General features: G+C 41.7%; 2 protein-coding genes across 3 annotated transcripts; one reads left to right on the top strand and one right to left on the bottom strand.

Moving 5' to 3' along the window:
* Positions 1-185: 185 nt before the first annotated feature.
* Positions 186-21,122, bottom strand: dstyk (dual serine/threonine and tyrosine protein kinase). Of its 2 annotated transcripts, XM_063911992.1 has the most exons (14): positions 19,997-21,119; positions 18,269-18,678; positions 14,608-15,120; positions 14,287-14,482; positions 13,043-13,281; positions 12,792-12,875; positions 12,528-12,704; positions 6,692-6,821; positions 3,368-3,524; positions 2,618-2,750; positions 2,246-2,359; positions 1,960-2,074; positions 1,692-1,826; positions 186-796 (listed from the first exon to the last, which is right to left on the bottom strand). In XM_063911992.1, exons 1-14 carry the CDS (start codon positions 20,193-20,195, stop codon positions 609-611), a joined length of 2,790 nt encoding a protein of 929 aa, XP_063768062.1. In that variant the 5' UTR covers positions 20,196-21,119; the 3' UTR covers positions 186-608. The 2 variants fall into 2 exon arrangements, with proteins under 2 accessions (XP_063768062.1, XP_063768063.1); XM_063911993.1 differs by lacking the exons at positions 186-796; positions 1,692-1,826 and having other exon boundaries at positions 1,987-2,142; positions 19,997-21,122.
* Positions 8,954-11,844, top strand: LOC134882361 (protein FAM200A-like). The gene is made up of 2 exons (XM_063910004.1): positions 8,954-11,275; positions 11,414-11,844. Exon 1 carries the CDS (start codon positions 9,191-9,193, stop codon positions 11,270-11,272), a length of 2,082 nt encoding a protein of 693 aa, XP_063766074.1. The 5' UTR covers positions 8,954-9,190; the 3' UTR covers positions 11,273-11,275; positions 11,414-11,844.
* Positions 21,123-21,825: the final 703 nt, after the last annotated feature.

Below are 21,825 nucleotides of genomic sequence, written 5' to 3'. Positions count from 1 at the left end.
AAACAAATGAGTTATTGTTTGATTGCGTGTGTACACGGGTTGTTAACACTTAAGTGAGGACACATTTCGTTGTAGTAAGGAGTCACAGGGCCAACAAGGTGAGAAACTATCGATTTACAGGAATACTGTTACTGTCTTTCCTAAGACGAAATCATCAGTGATATTATTGACTGAAAACAGCTTAGTGACACAATCAGTAACAGATCATTTTATTAAAAAAGATGTGTTTGTATAGATGCAGAAATGTTCAGTTTAAATACAATCTAAAATTAATCTTTTATATATTTATATTTTTTTATAACATTGGGAATGGACTACTTTAAAAACAATTTGCATCAAGTAATAATTCTATAACAAAGTAGCAATTAGCATGGCGGCTACGACAAAAGCGTGATGTAGGGTTTGTATACAAATACACAAAGCACAAACAATAAAACACACAGATTTCCAAACGTCTTGTCTGTATCAAATCCTCATAAATAATGTAAATCCCACAAAGGAGGACAGCTCAAACATTATTCACCTGTTCATCTCCGATCTTTATAAATACAAGAAAACACTCCTGATCAGCGTTCCGTCAAACACGTGTTAGTTTGTCCAGAGTGTTTTCAGTTTGAGTCCTCCAGGCTGCTGCTTTTCTGTTCAGAGCCACAGTTGCAGAGCCGGACCATGATGCTTTGCAGGCTGGGCTCCACAATACCGAGCAGGGGCCTCTGCAAGGGGTCCCCGTTCCAGCAGGCCTCCATCAGCTGCCAGCACTCCTCATCAAAAGCGGGCAGCCGCTCAGGTCTGGCTCCTGGAGAGGGCAGGGACAGGAGTGAGCCGTGTCCTACATCTCTTTTCAAGCTAAATTCACATACTTTCAAAATACCTAAAGAAAATACTCCCAGACTCTCAAGGCTTTATAAATGCAATTTAAAAATTATAGTAACAGCATTTCTTTATATAATCAATGTTTAGTGTTGTTTGGGGATTATTATTTTGCTCTGGTACGCTTTGTGTCTGACCTGACACGGCAGGAGAAAAACCATGTAAGATGACATATTGTTTTATTTTGAATCGAAAAATCGAACCGACTTCGTAGATAAAATACCAGAACTTTTCAGTTGTTTTGCTTTTAAAGCACTAAATATGTTTCTAAAATAATTCCATCTTTCTATTTATTTAACCAAAGCTTCTCAAACTTTAATCTATTTAACTTCATAAATACATTAAACAAAAATCCATTTATAACCTAAAATCTAGGTAACTAGTGTACAAAAGAGTGTCTCTAGCCCGGACTGCCAAATTATATTAAATATTACAACCACTTTTATCAGCTATCTGCGATGTTGCACATCACCTCGGTTTGTTTTGACTGTTAAACAATAAGCTACAAAGGGATTTTACAGTAATCTGGACGAGAAGTCTCTTTTTAGACATGATGTCTCGACTAATGCTCCAAATCTTTTATCTGTGACACCAGGGAATCCGAGTGAATGCATTACAAGTATCAAAGTGTCACTGGAACATGTTTTCTCCGAATGGACCCGTATTATTAAAACAATGCCAGAAAACGTCACCAAAACCATCCAATCAATGCGTTCCTGTCTGTACAGCATCATGTTTGCCGTTCTTGGTAGGATTGTAGAAAGGCAGGGTGAACACAAACCTGACCATGTTATTTTTATTGATTGAGGAACAATGTTTACCTTTCTTAACGTTATTCCAGAGCTGGTCCTTGCTGGAGCATTTCTCAAAGGCTTCTGGGAGTTTCACTGAACCAGTGCAGAGGTACCAGAAAAGGATCCCGAAGGCGTAAACATCAACAGAGTTATCATACTTTCCTGTTAGGGGAAGAATCACAAGCAGAGGAAACTTAAAAACACTAATAAATAACTTTGGTATTATTTTGAAATACGATGTGACACACTTCCAGGAGACACTGGTATCGATCATGTGAGTGCTCAGTAATCATACCTGTGAAAAGCTCCGGGGCCATGTGGATGGGTGTTCCGACGATGCTGCCAGACATCATGGCCTCTGGTTTACAGAAGCCCAAGTCCGTTATCTTTGCACGATTTTGTTTGTCCAACTGGAATTGAAATGGCATCAAAAAAAAAGGCTGACTTGTTGACGGTTTATTGTTCCTCCATGAAGCCCCTGAAGTGTAATAATAAAGCTTATACTAAAACACAGACGCAAAGACCATCAGAAGTCACAGACTCAAAAAGGTTTGCAGAGTTTTTACCTGCTCTGAACTTACCAGAACATTCTTTAGCTTTATGTCTCTGTGCAAGAGGCCCTGGCCATGCAGGAAGCGGATGCCCTCCACCACATCCAGAGCGATTAGAAGCCTCTCCTTCAGTGATAAACCCGCCTGGCAGACATGGAGACAGAAAGGAAAGACTGACACTTAAAGCTGTTTTACACCCAGAAAAAGGATTTACATCGAAAATATTCACATATTCATTCAAGCAGGGGGAAAATATTTGCACAGACCTTCATTTAAGCATCACAATGGGAGAATGTGCAACAAACCAACATGGATACGTAGCATCAAACTGGTAAGAAAACACTTTAAAGTGGAAGTAAGGACTGAGATTTTACCAAACCCAATACTCTTTCTCTTAGTCACCTTCAGGCCTGTGTAGAGGTCTCTGTGCAGCCGCTCCATGATGAGCAGCACGGCGATGCTGGAGCCGCCTGCGTAGGTGTGATCGATCACAGAGCCGTGCAGGTCGACCAGCCGCTCGTGCTTTGGCAGGGACCTGAACAAATGCATATCCAAAGGAAAGAAAAGATAAATATTTCAGCTATATGATCCTTAAATAATCACTCTCTATTATCTTGAAGTCACAGTATACTCATGCTTGTCCACATTAAGGCGGCTTTTTTTACAGCGTCATGCATTCCTCAGTTTTATGGCCTTTGGAGCAGGCGAACATTAATTAGACGCTTTCGACATACTGATGTGAGCACAGCATAGCCTCGAGGCTTCCACACTGAAATCAATTTTTTTTAAATGCACTGAGAGAAGTTTGGCCTTTACAACAAACAATGCAACTGTCATGTTCAATGTCCAATCTCTTAATAAATGGAGCTGCTTGAGTCATTTGAAACCTTAAATTCTCACCTCATGTCTAGACAGTACAATGCCCTTGACAGCTGTGATGACTATCCAGTTTTTGTCATTGCCATTTGTTGTGAAGAATTTAAAATACCTCAGAGAAACTGCTTTTGCTGTCGTGTGGGTGTGATGTTTTTACACTCACTCTTAATGATGCATGTATTCAGTATGCAGAATTTGTACATACCTTTGCAACATTTTTAGCCCAAAACATCTTTCCACATGGCGAACAATAATGTTTCTAATCAACTAACTCACCTTGTGTAGTGAAACTCCAACGCCAGGTCGTTCCAGTGTTTGTCATCAGGCGGTACCACGGACTTCAGGGCACATGGGTAGTGTCCGCCCCAGCTGTCACACAGGTACACGACGCCATACTGACCCCGACCCAACTCTCGGCCCAGCTTAGGCTTGCCTGTCAGAAAACAAGTTTGTATTCTTTATTAGCTCTGTGGGATTAGGATATAACTTAGTAACGTTAATGCATGCAAGTACTGTCTCTAAATGTGTTGTTCTCACACCGAGTTCAGACAGAAATCTGTTGGCATATTGTTGCTTCATTTGGATGTTTGAGCTTCACTGTGCAGATTGATGTGCAGAGTTTTGACACTGGAAGACTCTTATGTTCATCTGAATGAAAGTTACCCAGTACACCCTGTCAATTTGAGCTTAAGACTTTACCTTAACTAGGAGAAATCTTTGTTGTATCATTGTAAAAAAGTTTAAATGAACAATTTGTGTTATATTAAAATCAATAGATCCTGGATTTTCAAGGGCAGTCAGTAGTAATAATAATAATATATTGTACTTTTATAGCACACTTTAAAAACAACGTTATCTCAAGGTGCTTCACAATGCTATGGAGGAGAAAAGAAACAAACCAAAATCAAATAAAAACTATCTAAGGATCATATTTAATAAAAAACATATAAAGAAATCAACTAGTGAGCTGAGTATCAAAAAGATAAAAGAAAAAGGTTAAGAGCATAAAAGGTTTACATTAGGGCTGTCAACGTTAACGCGTTAACGCCCGCGATTAATCTTGACACCATAACGCGTTAAAAAAAAAAATTAACGCAAATGAATCATATTATCAAGTTTGACCCCAACTTCCTACCGTAATTCCAGCGCGCAAAGCGACAACAACTAAGCTAACCAATGCTATCGCTAAATGGATCGTTGACTGCAGGCCCATCAACATCGTTGAAGACCAGGGGCTTCAAGGTATTATCCAGATCGCCTCAGATGACCCATCATACAAGCCACCTGCTAGGGGAACTATAGTCACAAGAATTCATGAATTGTTTGGCAGCGAAAAGGCAAAGAAAGCGGAGCAGTTGGCATAAGCTACATTTATTGCACTGACTGGAGACCACTGGACATCAGTAAGCAACCATAACTACCTCGGTGTAACAGCACACCTAATCGATGACAAATGGCAACTGCACTCGTGCGCTTTAGGTGTGGTGAAAACAGAGGAAAGGCATTTTGCAGAAGCATGTGCTAGTCAGTTTCTTGAAGTTGCAAAGGAGTGAGAGATTACAGACAAGGTCAACACTATAGGAACAGACAGCGCGCGCAATATGATCGCGGCAGCAAGGAGTCTACCATTCGAGCACATGCCCTGTGTAGCGCGCATTATACAGAGGGTAATCACAGTGTCTTTCCGTGACAGCGGGTTTGACGGTGCTTTAGCCAAGTGCCGTAAAATAGTCGGACATTTCAAACACAGTCCTGCAAACACAGCAGAGCTGAAACTTCAGCAAGCCTCTCATGGGCAAGAAGAGCAGTCACTTGTCCAGGACGTACCCACGCGCTGGAATTCAACTCTCGAAATGATAAAGCGTGTCCAAAACAACAAAGACCCACTGAAGGCAACGCTAGCACAGCAGAAGCACAAATTAGCCATGCTAACCTCAGCTGAATATGACAGGCTGGCAAAGTTGGAAACACTGCTGGAGCCATGCAGGTAAGGTGACTTCCCATCTCCAATACTTATCTCCAATTTTATTTTCTGGCAAATACAATTAATATAATAGTCACTTTGTTATTGTATGTCAGAAATCATTTTAGGCCTGTCCCCTAAATGGGTGTTAAATGAATTAAAAGTGTAGTCATTAATACTGTTGGTTTTGTAGGTATGTCACTGAGCTCCTGGGTGGTGACAAATATGTGTCCTGCTCTGTAGTGCTGCCTGCACTCTGCCACCTCTTGCATACGACCGGAGGTCTCAGATGTTGACCCTGCCTACATAGTGCGCTTCAAGACTGCATTCACAGAGGACCTCAACAGACGAAAGGACAACACAAACCTGTTATGGCTAAAGGTAGCAACAGCTCTAGATCCCAGATTCAAGGACCTCAGGTGCCTGCCCAGAGCAGAGAGGGAAGAAGTGTGGCAAAAGCTGAGTGAGATGCTGAAGGACAGAGAAGGAAATTGAACCAGAGCCACCAAAGAAGAAGAAGATGGCCCTCCTACTGATGGGGTCAGAGTCTGATGATGAGGCACTGTCCACAGACAAAACTGTAGACAGGTATAAAGCAGAGCCCAGTGTCGGCATAGAGGCATGTCCACTACAGTGGTGGGCGGCACACACAGGTGCTCATGGTAAGCTGGCCTATATTGCACAGAGGTACTTGGCTACACCTGCCTCAACAGTGCCATGTGAGAGACTGTTTTCTTTGGCAGGCCACATTGTGCAGAAGACGAGGTCCGCTCTGTCATCTGAAAATGTCAACAAGCTGGTCTGCCTGAGCAACTGGTTGAAAGAAAAGTAGAGTGTATGAACAGGTTGACTGGAGTCATGTCACACAAGTTCACGCTGTTTAAAATGATCTTATTCAACTAAGAGTGAAAAGGGACTGTACACTTTGTATCTTCAAAGACACTATGACATTCAGTTTCTTAAATAGGCCCACTGTTACTCACTATAGCATTCATTTGGGTTGAGATGTTACTTTGCAAACTCTTTACAGGCCAGTTGTTTACATTCACTTTGTAGCAGACGTCACTTTGTAACTGTGTTTTATGTGGTTGTCTGCTAATCCTTCTAGTCTGCAGTTCATTACGGATGTTGTGGGCAATGCCAAGCACTCCCTGACACTTCTTACTCAGCAAATTAATAGATTCTAGTTCAGAAATTATCACAACTAAGCTGAGATCTTATAATAAAGTAAAAACTTTGATTCCTCTAAAAATAGTTTGTCATGCATTTCTTTATTCCAACACCACACATGATGTATTTGTTTTATCTCCCCCCAAAAATACAAGTAAATACTAGTATTTTAAACTTGTGATTAATCGTGATTAATCACAACCTGTTATTGTGATTAACTCGATTACATTTTTTAATCGTTTGACAGCACTAGTTTAAATATAAAAAAAGCACAGTCAGGGAAACGCAGTGAGGAACAGGTGGGTCTTGATGGGGGCGATGTGACTCGCGTGTTTTAGTGAGAATCCGGGCGGCACTGTTTTGTACATATTGCAGTCTCTGAGTTTGAAAACAATTGTTCAGGGAGGTTCGTCAAGTCTGAGAGTTTCAGTTGGAGTGAACAAAGGGAGGATCTGATGATGACTCACCGTGCAGCAGCACATCTCTGAGGGAGCGGCTCTCCAGAGACAGGCGGGCCAGCCGGGGTGCGTGGTCCTTCCTTACACGCAGCCATAGGTCCTCTGTGCGCTCCAGACGCCCCGTGTGTCCTTCCTCTAGCTACAAACACCAACACATGACATAACATCCCATGGTTAGCATTAAAACAAGCTGCTAAATGAGTCGTTTCATTTAACAGAATCTGTTATAGCAGCCCCTAATGTGCCTTACACAGAGCCGGATTACATGGATAGATTACACTAAGCAGTCTGTAATATCTGGGCTCCCTACGCGCATGTTGTGGTAAATAAATAAAATAATTACATTTTAGGGAGCTTTGAGGCGCTGGATTTTTTAAAAGTAGGTGCTTAGAAATTTGGACGCAACATGCTATAAAAATAACAGAAACCAAAAGCAAAGCTCCCAGGCTTATAAACTACTGCGGCCTAACTAGCATTATACAACAACCAAAGCACAACAAAAATCTGTTATTTTGGAATTATGAGATGAAATGCATAAAAAAGAAGTTTACAACAAATAGCAAAAACAAATTATCCCAATCCAAAATCATAGACACAACAGTGATATCTGTGCATTAATAAAGACACTGTATCGACTGTAGCACTGCCTTCAGTTGAAGATTGTAATGCACATTTCAGTGGAAGCATTATAATTCACAGCTTTTCACACAGCCAGTAGTTGCCGGCTATCTCACACAACATGCTGCAACAGCGGTTTCTGTCTCCCTCCCCGGGCTGATTTTGACAGGATAGTTCATGAGTTTAAAAATGATATAGCATGAGACCGGTTAATGCAGAGATCCCGGCCAGCAGAGACTCCCAGAGGATAATGGTACAGAGCCTGGGTTCTCATCACTGCTGTTTGTTTTGTGCTCAGCTGGAACTTTAGAGTCCACATAAGGGCGCTGTGAGGCTTGCTCACTTTGTTGCAAAAGCATCCATAACATTGAGTCATCTTTAGGGCTGAACATTACATTGTTGCTACTTGTTGATCTACTGATCACAAAAGGCTCATGACGTTTAACAAAGACCATTTTAATATATTTTAAAAATAAAAGAATAATAATGCAATCATTTTCATTCTATACAATATCTGCAATCAAACAAATTTGGAACATCAGTTAAGATGATACTTCAGCCCTAGTCACCATGTGTCCAGACTCTGGTTGGAGACTTTTACACTTCAGATATTTACATGCAACAGAAGTAACAACAGATGTATGAATAAACACAATAATATGAGGAACTGTTTCGATCTTTACTCTGGATTTATGTAATCACCTATTCATTTGCTTATTTCTTATGCTGTGCAATCAGTTTGCAGGCGGCCGTGAAGTGCTTTCAATAAATAAGTCTTGAACCCAGAATCTTTGACGTGCGGGAGCAGACAGAGCAAAAACAGAGGGGTAAACACAGGGCCTGGGAATTTGACCTAGAGGGGTCTGTCAACACTAAATCAGACTACACTTTACTATAATGTAATTAACATCACATTGCAACTCAGGGGATAAGAATAAGTGCCTTGTCATGTATTCTTCTCAGGATAAAACAGGACCCTGCTCTTAAATTCTTGTGACCAGGAAGGCTTTGTTTTCCTTTGATAATAATCCCTGCTTTACACTTTGCATTTAAAATTCCTAACACCTTCTCCCTTTAAATTGCATACCAACACGTTCAAACCAGAGTTTCCATCTCTATAGTTTATGGTGGCTTCACTGGCTGAAATTCCAGCTGAATTATAAACAGAAATATAATAATGTTTAATTAAGTTGACTTATTTTCACTGCACGCAATCACTCCAAAAAACTACGATATTTCTGTCATTAAAAAGCCTGAAACACACAAATCATCCTCCCATCACCTCCTTCTCTAAAAGATGGATACAGGGAAGCTTATTGTGCCGTTGTCTTTGTCAGCTCTTCCCCATGTGACTGCCACAATCAATTATTTTTTATTCTTTTAGAAATTAAGAATTGGCAAGCGTGAAAATGAATTCAGTGATGTGAACCACACTGTCTGTCATGTGATAATTAGCATCGGAGTAATTTGACTGGAACTGATCTGCCACATACTTCCTGGAGGGTCACAGCTATTTTCACATTGAGGCTTAAAAGGCAATGCAATTCAAGTGGAGGGGAATAAACGGCTGAACACATTCATGTGAATCAACAGGGAGGTCACACAGGTCTCTTATTCTAGTCATGTCATTAATGTCACCCTATTTCAAATCATTTAGAGCAGGGGTTTTCAACCGGTGGTCCGCGGACCCCTGGTGGTCCGCGGCGGCATTGCATGTGGTCCGTGACAAGAGCCTATGTTGATCAGTTCACCATTGTTTTTTTTTAATATAAATTCGCTTTGATATTTCAACACATTTCCAGAATACCGTTACATATCGTGAAAAATATGTTTAAAATAATATAAAGGAAATTCAAGCTGACAGAATGTAGCCTTGCGCCTATCCAGTCTATGGTAGCCTGTGATTCGCTAATGGTAATGAGTTGCGTCGCTAACCTCACTTATTATTCATTACGTACAGTCTTGCGAGCAAAGTTGACACACATTTATAAGCATAGCCGACGAGAGTATTTTAAGATAGGTTGTAGTACAGCAAACATTTGTTACATATGTACTAGTCTAGCTATATATCTAGCACCAATGGATCGTTTTGTAGTGAGGAAAGTGCCAGAGGGACAGGCTGCCATGACAGAGGGTCAGGCTGCCACGACAGAGGGACAGGCCGCCACGATAGGGCAAGGACAGGCTTCCGAAGCGTCAACTTCGCAAAAAAGACGAAAAAGAAAATACAATGAGGAATATGTTAAATATGGATTCACAGTGACGACAGACAGAGCAGGAGAGGAGGTACCACTGTGTTTCGTATGTTCAACAATTCTCTGTAATGAAGCTATGAAGCCGTCGAAACTTACGCGGCATATGGAGACGCATCACGTCCACTTGAAGGCCAAACCCGTTGAGTACATGCAACAGATGTTGCGTGATTTCAAAGGACAGCAGGCTACCATGAGGAAGAGTGCAAAAATAAATGAAAACGCACTGAAAGCATCGTATCTGGTCGCTCTCAGGGTTGCAAAAAGTAAGAAGCCCCATACCATTGCAGAGCAGCTTATATTGCCAGCAGCCATAGATATGTGCAGAGCTATGGTAAGCGAAGAATGTGCCAACAAATTAAAAACTATTCCGTTGTCAGACAACACAATCGGAAGACGAATTGGGGAAATGGCAAATGATGTCAAAGACCAGCTGATGGCAAAACTTCAGACAGTTCTGTTTTCCCTTCAAATCGACGAGACGACAGATGTTACTAATGATGCGCAACTGTTAACATTTGTGCGATACGAGGACAGTGGCACTATGTGCGAGGAATTTCTTTTTTGCAAACCACTGCCCGGGCGAACTACCGGTGTAGAAATATTTAAAGCACTGGACGATTTTTTCACGGAGCACAATATCTCGTGGCAGAGGTGCGTTGCATTATGCAGCGATGGGGCCCGAGCCATGAGTGGCAGCAAGACTGGACTGTTTGCGCATGTAAGGAGGGTGGCTCCGGGGGTAATTTGGACACACTGCCTGATTCATAGAGAGGCTCTCGCCTCCAAAGATCTCAGTGTTGAGCTCAGTGGTGTGTTTGATGTCATTGTCAAGACGGTCAACTTCATAAAACGAAACGCATTGAATACACGCCTGTTTTCATCCCTATGCCATGACTTGGGAAGTGAACACAGCTCTCTCCTTTATCATTCAGAGGTGCGTTGGCTGTCTCGCGGCGCTGTGCTCGCCCGTGTGTTTGAACTACGCGGAGCTATCTACGAGTTCTTGTGCGAGAAGCATTCTGATCTGGCTTCCAATTTCAACGATAGTTACTGGTTAACTAAGCTGGCGTACCTCACAGATGTTTTTGCAGAGCTGAACAAGTTGAACAGCTCCATGCAAGGGAGAGATGCAAACGTCATGCAGCTCTACGAGAAGCTCGACGCATTTGTGAAAAAAATGTCAAAGTGGATCGAACGAGTGGAGAGCAATAACTTGGCGATGTTTCCTTCAGTTGAGGAATACCCTGACAGCACTGACATCAACGACACTATATGTGAGCATTTGAGGAAGCTTGTGCGTCAATTCGCAAAGTACTTCACTGATTCGGAAGAGTGGCGCCGTGACAGCAAGTGGATCCTGCTCCCATTCAGTGACGATGCATCAGTAGGGTCAAGTCTGACGGCTGTGGAAGAGGATAAGCTGATTGAGATGTCCACAGACTCTGTCAGGAGGCATATGTACGACACACAGCCCCTTGTTAAATTCTGGATAAGTTGCCAGACAGAATTTCCACAGCTTGCTGCAAAAGCAATGAGGTGTCTTTTGCCCTTTCCAACCACATACCTGTGTGAGAGTGGTTTTTCTACACTGGCGTACTTAAAGAATAAGTACAGGGCTAGGCTTGATCCAGAGAATGACATGAGACTGTCTCTGTCTACCATTTCGCCACGAATAGACAGGCTGTGTGGACTTCACCACGCCCAGATATCACACTGACAGGTAGGCCTAATTCTCCCATGTTTTCACTGTTACGACCCTGGCGGGTTTAGGCCCCGCCCTGTGTTAATGGTAAGCCTGTTCTCTCTCCCTGCTTTTCTCAATCTCTCTCTGCTTTTCTCAATCTCTCTGTCTCTACAGCAGGTGATTGGTGACAGGTCTGTCCTGGCTGGGTTATAAAAGCCCTGACCAGCCAGCAGTTGAGGCTGCCTTGGTCTTCATTTGTTGGATTTTGGTTCTCCGGTGTTGTTGGATTTTTGTTCTCCGTTGTTGTTTTGTCACACACCTAGACTGACTTTGCATGACATTTTTAGTTACTTTTCCCAATACTGAATTGCACAACACTTTATTATTCTTTATTCTTTCTTTAAAATAATCTTTAATTTAATTTAATTTAATAAATCTACTTTTATTATTATAAAATCTGCGTGGCCTCTCTTTCATGTTTCATGCATTGAGCTATGCATGTAACACCAAATACACACGCGCACGCGCAGGCACATCAGTGGGCCGCGGATTGCTTTCTAGTCCGAATGGTGGTCCCTGGGACAAAACCAGTTGAAAACCCCTGATTTAGAGTTTCACTCATTCGCTGGCTGAGAAGAACGGCTCTGCTTAAAAAACAGAAAATGCTAATCTGCTATTGATTCATCCAAACTAGCCGCTATCATCGTCATCATCGTCATCATCGTCATCATCATCGGGGAGAGAGCCTTTCCTGTGGCAGCTCCCAGGCTCTGGAATTCCCTCCCCCAACATCCCTGTCACTCCGAGACCCTCACACCCGTCCAGTCCCACCTCAAAACTCATCTCCTCTCCTCTGCCTATCCATAGCACCCGCCCCCCTTCATCAATCCATGCCTTAGTGTTAGTCCTTGTTTGTTTGTACTCCCCCCATCCCAACCCTCCCTTAAATTGTAAAGCAACTTTGAGTCAGAGAAAAGCTGACTATATTTATATATATATAAAAATGAAAAAGAAAAAGAAGCCGCACAAATGTTAGCGATTATTCACACTGATTTAAAAAAAAGTTTTTAATCAGTGTGAATAATATGATGGATTCCTCTAGTTTTTAAAATGGTTAGAAACATTTAGAATAATGCAGGTAAACGAGTCCAAAGGGTCTAGAGTGTTACATAATGACACTGTACTTTAAGAATATGGTCGGTGACAGTTACTGTCTGGTATCAATGAAACAGAGCAAAGGGCCACTGCCAATGAGAGAGAGAAATGAAGGAGGAAAAGGACGGCTCACCTGGCGCAATGATGCTGCGAAGGCTTCATGGGAGCTGTTGAGGCGCGTTCTGAACTGGGAGCAGATGCTTTTGGCCAATTTGGCAGCACTGAGACTTTCTATGGCGTCCTGGGCCACTTTACGCTTCCACTCCGGAGTGATCGCCGGTGGGTTCACAAACGTTATCCTGTGGATTATCTAGAAGCAAGACACACAGTAGCAACACTTCTTCAGAGGTCTCCATGCAGTTGGCAACTCTTATTGCTGAATGTATTGGACACTGACCTGTTTGATTTGCTCCCAGAAGACTCTGGTGACAGAGGATCCTGAAGTAAAGGTGACCTCCACATGATAGGCAGCATTCAATAACTGTTGCAGATGAAAAGAGGGGGTAAATATGCAGCCAAATCCATGGCATAAGCGATCAATAAATGCAGTCGTTGGAGGCAGGAGGCACTGGAACCAAGTGGAGTTGACAGAGCGTATTCAAACCTTTGTTCTGGTTTGCTTTTCTACAAACACACTTATGTGCCCACCTGCTTGAGGTGATTGGAAGTGATATTGTGGACAGAAGAATCCATGTGCGACTTCTCCAAACTGTTGAGACATCGCTCCAGAGTTCCTACGAAGCTCTCCCTCAGATAGTCAACAGAGCTGATCAGCTTATTGGCCACGGCCTGATTCAAACGAACCACTATCAGCTCCTGGATCTGATGGATGCAAGATTTGATCTCCTTTGATGTAAAGGGCTCTCCATTGGTTGTTACAATGATGTCTGCAGGTAAAAGAAAAACACATTGTCTAATTAACATGTGGTTTTTATAACAAACAAGCACGGGGAAGAGACACGATGTACCAGGGCCTGCAACACCATTACCTCCTTATTCACTGAAAATTCAGAAATTAGACAAGCAGTGAGTGCTTCCATGTCAAATACAGATGTGTGTTGTACCTTCAAGGTCAACTTAAATACCACCATACAATTTTTTCCAACCATAAAGACCTAAAGGACATTATACAATATCTGAAGGCCTCCTCCTGTCACCTTAATATTCTTCCAACCGGCTTTTTCAAAATGTTTTAAAAGTTGCATGACCTCATATCTTCTACAAATTGTAAACACAACCTTCTCATGTTAAGAAATTCTTAAAAAATAACATTTACAAACATGACACATCACTAATGAACAATTTATGCCCACATCAAATTCATTTAAACAACTTCTCTGCACTAAACTCCTGTTTTGATGCCTTCCAGTCAGGTTTCTTGGCCACACAACTGAACTGAGACTGATCTTATCAAGTTTTCAATGACGTCTACTTCAACACAGACCGTGGCAGAATGTCGGTCTCGGATGTCTTTTAAATCAAGGCTGAAGATTTTTCTGTTTGTCTTTCCTATCATTAAATAACTCTTGATTTCTTCCACTGCAACTCTTCTTTCTGTATGTTATACCCATCTTATTATATTCTAGCTTTATTATTCCATTGGCTTATTTTTTCTTTGTTTTGCAATTAATAATGGTGATTTTTGTGAAGCACAATTGTGTTGTACTTGTACATATTAACCATTTCAACATCAGAGTCATAATGATATAGATTATTCTAAAAGGTGGATCTTTCTTTCAATTAGCTAAAACTGTTTTGCTGCTGCCCTTATCCACAGCAGCACATTACTGGTGCTTTAAGGTGTATCTCCACCACCTATAAACATATTATCTTAAATAATACGACAATCACTACAAGAGGAACCCGGTCTGAAAAGACGTTCCCTCGCTAACCTGTAAACTCCAGGTTGGCAGCGTCCTCCAGCAGCTGCTCTTTCATGCTGCCGAGCGTTTCCACAATCATCTCCTTCATCTCTTCCTGTTTGCGGTTAGCGATGGCCATAAGGGAGGTGAAAAGTTCACCCTCTTTCTCACGGGTGTACTCCAGCCTGCGGGGTGTAATCTGCAGGTCCCTCTGCATGTCAAAGGCCTGCAGCGAAGGGGGGCAGAGACGATAAAGGTCTGATGGTGATTTATTATGGGCATACGAGGTCAGTTCATGAGAATGCATCAAGACAATCACAGACACACAGATGAACAGCTCTATCCTCTGACCTGGTTGATGAAAAGATCTAAACAGCGACAATGGACCCCATTAAGCAGGTTTGCAGCCTCCACCTGCTGGTTTTGAAGTACCAGGCGAGCAAAAGGCACCAGTAACCGATGCAGCCTTTCGAAAGCCTCACCCAGTACGCTTTGGGGCTTGGCACCAGGGATGGGTGTCTGCGTAGGAGCCCCACAGGGGCAGTTTCCTGTCGGTCCACAGAGGAAGCCGAGGGAGAGCAGCTGCTTATGGAGGGCGCTCTTCTCCCTCTCCTTCTCTTTTTCTTTCTCCGCACGACGCTCGGGTCCTGGGGAGGCTGCTGGTATGGTGTCAGGGATACGAATAAAACAGATGGGGAAGGAGAGCAACTTTTTGACCTTACAGAGCTCGGCCACCTGCTCTGTGCTTAAGGAGTCCTGGTTGATGACATAAAGTATGATGGGGACCACTCCACGGGTGAAGTCTTCCAGGACCTCTTCTATAGGCTGGACACTTGGGCAAGGCACCACCATGACCTTTGCTTCCTGAGGACAAACCACACAAAAATATAAAATATTCTCCCATGAGTGACTTCAAAAAGGTGTGTACTTCGCGATCACAATCACGAAATGAAAAATAGCCAGATTATAAAATACAGGAACTAGAATGGCCAAAGAGCGATTCTTCTACTGATAACGAAGTGTTTCTGAGATTTAATGGGAAAAAAACATGTGCAATAAAAACATGTGCTGTATTTATAATATGGTGTTTAACAACAACATATTATTTATATTATGAGATGTTTCTCTGAAAGAGTTTCTGTTCTGACTAAAAGGTGCTTTCAAATTCATTTTGATTTGAATTATTCAATTTATTTATCAATTATTTAGATTTTATTACAAATTTGACCACAAATATTGTTACATTATTTTTTATTTTATTTCATGCCTACTACTGGACACTATCACACGAAAAAGTCTTAAAAGCAAACTTAATCCGTGGTATTTAAAGTGTTAAAACTCATTGGTGTTTGAAACATCTTCTGCAAAAGGAAGAAAAACATTTCCACATATATCACATGCTCCTTCTATTTCTGAACACCTAATGGCACATAAATATTTGTGATGGTCTTGGGAATGTCTGCAGCAGGGCAGGAAAATGACACAAGTAAAAACGCTTTCTTAACCCTTGGTGAAAAACAACTTTGACTAAAAATATTCTCAGCTTGAGAGGGAGACCATGCCGGGCGAAAGGCAGACAGAGAAAAAGAGACAAAAATGACCAACAGCTACACAAAGGAGACAGTCAGTCCTGTCTCCAAGAAACAAGAGCAGAGCCTGAGCAGTCTCTCTGGAACAAAGATAGCCTGCAAACATTTGTTGCAAAATACATGTACAATGTTCGGATTGATTTAATGCTGTCAGTTTTCAAAACAACACTTTGGGAAAATGTCTTTTGGCTATTTTGAAGTTGTTTTCATAGGTCTTAACGTTTGTGTGGGTTCGCATGAATACCCTCACCTGAGCAACACATTCAAGACAGATTGCCACGTAGGAAATCACAGTTTTTTTCTATTAGCGTATTTTAAGGGTAATTGCTAACTCAACAGGTCTCTGTTAACCAAGCAGACTTGTTTGTGTTAATTCATTGAGCAATGAACAAAAGATGGACCTCAAAACATCTTTAGAAACAAGGTGATAGCATAGCACTCTTGTGGTCCTCTTGTGGCTAATGTCGAGTTGGGAAGCATGAGTTAACCCTGGGATGGAGAAAAGGATAATTAGCAAGCAGCCTCTAAAGCAGGTTGCTGTGATTATGGCAGTAGTGTGTGAATACCACAATGAGCAGCGAGATTCTGTGCCTTCGTCTACGGAGACAGGACCATCTCTTATTCATTCAGTGGAAAACTAAAAGGCAGATTCGCACTGCTTTGGTTGGTGACAAACCCTTGTTCACCACTATCGAAGTGATATAGAGAGATAGATATATACTTTATTGATCCCAATTTGGGATTTTTTTTCAGTTGCAGCAGCATAAAAAATGTGCAAATATCTACTTGAATAGGAGATTATTTCATTATATTTAACCAAGTAAATCAAACAAATAAGGGACAGCAGTTCTTCACACCTCTGGGTCACATGTGAAAATCATCAGGGGTCTGAAATGGCTTCAAGCGTTTTAGTCAACCAAGCAAAGCCAACACATGCATTGTCTGAGTCTGAATGAGGCAATCATGCAAACTCCATGCTATGGGTTCTACCAGGAAATGTACAAAAATTCACTGAAGCATTAAAACGTAATAAAGTCAACAATCAGCCATTATCAAAGGCTCTCATTAATTGAGTTATTCAATAACGCTAATCAGGCGCATACAGCCTGCCGTGCTTTTGTCTCACACACACTTTAAAGATGCATTCATTGTTAGTGGCCATAATGTTAGTCAGTATAAAATGATTTTAGCAGCAGAAATGTTGCATTGAAACACGTTGTGAATAGGTCTTTGTAAGCAAAGCTCACACAAATAACTAAATAAAAACGTTTTCCGCTATAAAAACACAGTTAGGTTTTGGTAACTATGTGTCCCAGATTTCAGTTGCAACCATGGCAAATTCATCATAGCAAAGGGTTTGGGATTTTTTAACATGACCAAGTCATGTGAATCGCACCAGACCAGTGGCATTACGTAAGGGGGCTGGGCGGGCGGACAGCCCCCAGACAGAGTTAGGCCTATTTTCTGGGGCTGTGTGATGCTTGCAAAGGGGCCTTGGTCTAAAGGATTAGAGACTCATTTCCACGTGTCACACATGATAAGGAATGACTAAAATCCTTACTCTGTGCTAAATCAATTCCCTCCCTGAAGATATTGTGATTTTCAGCTCACACTGGCTGAATACCAGGATGACTGCTTCACTGTGTCCAAAGCTTCTTCCTATTTCCATGTAACCACACAGTAACCAGTGAGTCCGTTTTTAAAGACGTGATCGAACCCTAAATAAGACCAAAGAAAACTGGAGAATAATATACTTCTGAGCAGTAGCAGGAATCGGGTAAAGTAAAACACTGAACACAGGAAATAATCAGCTATGCTCAGTAATCTGCCGGCTAAACTATGTGCTGAACACAAAGGCTGGTTCAAGCCAGACACAAGGACAGAAAAAAAAATCTAATTATTTTTCCTGTTCTTAAGGGCTGTACAAGAAAATGCCACCACACAAAAAGGAAAGTCATGTCTGGGCCTTAGGAAATCAATGATGCAATTCATGCAAGTCTCTGCTGTTGTAATCCAACGAATTATGTAAAAAAACCTGTTAATGCAACTTCTATACATGTGATGTCTTTAACTTACTATTGCTCACATCATTCTGATAAAAGCTTTTTGAGGTGCCTTTAGAGAGATGCCTGAAATTCCCCAAAGGGATAAATAAGGTCCACCTTTCTGCCAAAAATAAATTACACCTAGTTTTCATTCAGGCATACAAATTCACTTTTAAAGATTAATGAGTGAGCCTTGCCTAACTTTACTGAGATAAGTGTCAGAGTACATGAAGAGCGAACAAAGTAATAGCAGTAAAGACTACCACTATAAACTTATGTATAACAGGCTGTTTATCTAGCCCTTGACAGGACATTGTACTACAATATTAGATCCAGTTGGTGTCATAAAGTGTCTGCAGCCTGTGAGGTGCAGCCTACCTGTAGCAGTGGGTGATGCAGGGTGATCTCCAGCTCTGCTAGCCTGTGGGCCGGATCTTCACATTCCTCATGGATCTCCAGGTCTTCCCGGGGAACGGTGTCCCAGCGGCCACAGTTAGCTGCTAGCTGGTGCACAAGCTCATACTGGCCGGGCAGTGCCAGGCTGAGTCGAGTCTGTCTCCCATGGGTGAAACACAGCTTCCGCCTCTTGCAGACCGTGCCCTGGACTCCTTCACAAGCCTCTCCGGCCTCCGGGCCCAGTGGCAGCAGCCTCTCCCCCAGTAGGCAGTTGAGAAGCTGGTACCGGGCGGCACAGTCCTGGCCCAGTACCAGGATGTACGGGGCAGCGCCCACAGTATTGCGCAGGAACTCTTCCTCATGGCTGGGGAAAGAGATGCAGCTGAGCTGGCCTTGGGGAATGGACATAAAAAAGAAGAGGATTTTCTCAGTAGGGCTGTAACTCACTTGTTCTCATTAATTATTTATCTGCAAATGATTTGCTCATTCTTTTGGTCAGAACGTCAGAATGAGGTGAAAAGGGTCAATGCACATTTTCAAAGTACAAGAAATTCTTGTTTGTCAATCCACCACACACACTCGAGTAACTTTGCATTAAAAGTTACTCGAACAATACATCGATTATCTACGACTAATTGATTGGTTGCCTGATCGTTGGTGCCCTACTCATCAGTAACCTTAAGCAACCCTGTTTACTGAGATTTTTTTTCAAACTTTAGTTAGAATTGTAAGCTGTAAATAGGCTGTAAAATTACTGTTTTTCTTTTGTATCCGATCATCACTTACAATATAAACAAAAGATTATTTTTATTTTTAAATGTGATATTTTTCCTTGGGTTATTATTTCCTGATCAAGCCTTGAAATGTGAAATGCATCACAACTAATCCCCAGCAATGCTGAGTCACAGTCTAAACAGTTATATAACAAAGACAGTAGAGGTGCATTTCTTTCTAACAGATGTGTGAATTTACTGTCGATTTAATCTAGCACATGATGCATTAAAGTATGACTGCAAGATCATATCAATATCAGATCAAGAACTATTGAATGATCCTTCAACATCATATGATGCCCCTTTGTATCCAAATGAATATGTGAAACCAAGACATTTGCAAGACGACTCTAGTTTGGCAGGTGAAGACATGCGTTTGGCTTTGCTTATGAAACGCAGCATTTTGCTGTCGAATATATCGGATCTTCAGCTTAACATTGTTCACTCAACACCGAGAACTTTTATTTTGACCTTCTCGGTGTACAGTACACCAGCTATGACTGAAATGGCTACACATCATTTTTTAATAAATGTTTCATAGAAGAACATATCAATATCATATGAAAAAAAAAAGCTCACAATACTCAAAATGTGTTATATGGAGCTGTGAAAAGCATTTGAAAGGTTCCTCAAAGATAATAAAACCTGTCCACAGTTTAAAAACCTAACCAGCCAACCAAGCTCTCAGCCAGCCACAGATCTCAGCATATTTGGTGCACTTAGTCTACTCATGCTTTTCAGAGGGGGCTTAATCTCTTTAGTTTTTCCTAACCCCAATTAACTAATTTTCCAGTCTACTTGTTGATGGAGAAATCACTTGGCAGTAGAAACTTACTAGCTCTTTCTTTTTGATGAAGGAGTTTAAAATATGATGCTTTAAACATGTTTGGGTGCACCACATACATGTGCAGGTGTGTCTGCATGTGTTGAAACCTACCTGCCTCAAAAGAAGCTGATTCCGAGCTCATGGTCGATGCACAAGCATTGCTGTAGTTTTGCCTGATTTCCCGGAAGAACGCATTGGTCTCCTTCAGGTTCTTCTTTAGCTGTATGGTGTGTTTGTTGTAGCTGTTAAATGTCCTGGTTAGTTCCCGAGCTAAAGGAGTGGTTTTCTGTTGTTGCACATTTCCCTCCATGGTGAACAGATTGAGCTGCTGTCTTCTCCTTGTTGTGATTTACAGAATTAGCAGGTGCCAAACAACCAAATGAGTTGAGTTGCTCAAAAGTCTTTGCCGTTATCTCACCTTTGAGTTAGTTAGTAGTCATGTTTGTCCATACACCTGCTAGGCTGTGCAATCATTCGCTTATAGTCAGTATTTAACATTAGTGTATTAGTGTTGGACCGTCAACCCTGCAGTGTTTGTGTCAGTGAATTAAGGCTGTGCATGTGTCTTAAATTGGTATCTTGAAGCCGACTAGCACTAGCTTGACGTCGCCAGTTGCGTTTTAACGGTTAGCGAACAAAGTAACGGCTATGTCGGCATCTTTCTACTTAACACCAACTGTCTGAATGACTTCAGACAAATCTGTATCTTAGAATTAAACAAAACCAACACCACCGTCATGAGTGGCCGAACAGTGTGCTAAATAATGTGCGTTTTGCGACCTATCCGCGGTCCACACACTGCGCTGCTAGCCAGAGGGCATCTCCAGTCCGTCCTCGCCTTGGCCTGGCACAACACACATCGCCTTTAATTCCACGGAAACAGTCCACAGCACTGTTTGACAGCCATACAGTTCTGCGGGTAAAAGATGGAGCCCAAAGATGACAGTTGCCTCCGAATGACAACCCGAGCACTACAAAAAAAGCGTTGGCGTTTTCCTGGTGAGAGATCTTCCTAAACTGGCTCTGGCCCGGAGAAGCCAGCGGACATCTTCCTCCCTGGAAAAGGACGGCGATACAAACACATGAACTGTTTCCTGTTTTGAAAATGATGAGGAAGATAAGAAGAGCCTGCGGTGGTGCAGGGCGAGGTTGTGTCTGCACCAACTCACATAGCCGAGACCATGAAATCTCTGCAAAACAGAAAGTCGACACAAAGTTAGGCAGAGGAAAGGGCGGGGTTCAGGGTGACGCACTGTAGTCTGGGAAATGTAGGAATATCAACTTTGGTTGGTTAAGCGTATGAATGGATCACTTTGTTTCAATCATGGTTTCAGTAAGAGCAATTCTAATACTCATGTAATGCAGGTTACATAAGAACAAATTCGATGGACTTTATTTGAGTATGTGCTTTTTTTTGCAATGTCATATTTATTATCACTCCATTTCATAGAGAAATGGAGTGCATTATCTAACAGCTTTAAATACTTTTCATATCACATTTATCATACCCTTCATGTCTAGTAAATAATGTGTCCTAACTTTGTGATTTGGAGGATTCTTCTATTAGACTTGGTGTTACTACTTTTGAAAACATTCGTCTTACTTCTTGATATAAATCAGAGAGCTCAAAGATCAAGATAGATCAAAGCTCATCAATCATCACAATCTGTATTATGAAATCATTGTTAATTTTAGAAAAAAGGAAGAGAAGATAAATATCACAGGCCACTTCTCTTACTCTGGAAAATGCACTGTTTTCAGTCTTATCACAAACAACATGACATGGTCATTAGATCTCCATCTTGATGACAAAAGCTCAAAAACAGCTTTATTTATTAAGGGAAAATAACAAGGGCAAATTCCTCAGCCAAGTTCTTGTATACTTTTCCAGTTAGGCAATAGTTAGAATAATAGTAAACTATAGTAAATTATTATTATTA

This window comes from Eleginops maclovinus, chromosome 20 (genome assembly GCF_036324505.1).
Source record: "Eleginops maclovinus isolate JMC-PN-2008 ecotype Puerto Natales chromosome 20, JC_Emac_rtc_rv5, whole genome shotgun sequence".
NCBI lineage: Eukaryota > Metazoa > Chordata > Actinopteri > Perciformes > Eleginopidae > Eleginops > Eleginops maclovinus.
This window is presented reverse-complemented; position numbering and strand designations above follow the sequence as displayed.

What these genes read in the sequence shown, in the direction of transcription:
- LOC134882361 (XM_063910004.1), top strand. Translation starts at nt 9,191, where the DNA reads ATGGTAGCCTGTGATTCGCTAATGGTAATGAGTTGCGTCGCTAACCTC.
- dstyk (XM_063911992.1), bottom strand. Translation starts at nt 20,195, where the DNA reads ATGGAGGGAAATGTGCAACAACAGAAAACCACTCCTTTAGCTCGGGAA. An exon ending in TGCATCACCCACTGCTACAG is followed by an intron (nt 15,121 to 18,268) that starts GTAGGCTGCACC and finishes GTTTGTCCTCAG; the next exon opens with GAAGCAAAGGTCATGGTGGT. An exon ending in TCTGGGAGCAAATCAAACAG is followed by an intron (nt 12,705 to 12,791) that starts GTCAGTGTCCAA and finishes TCTTGCTTCTAG; the next exon opens with ATAATCCACAGGATAACGTT.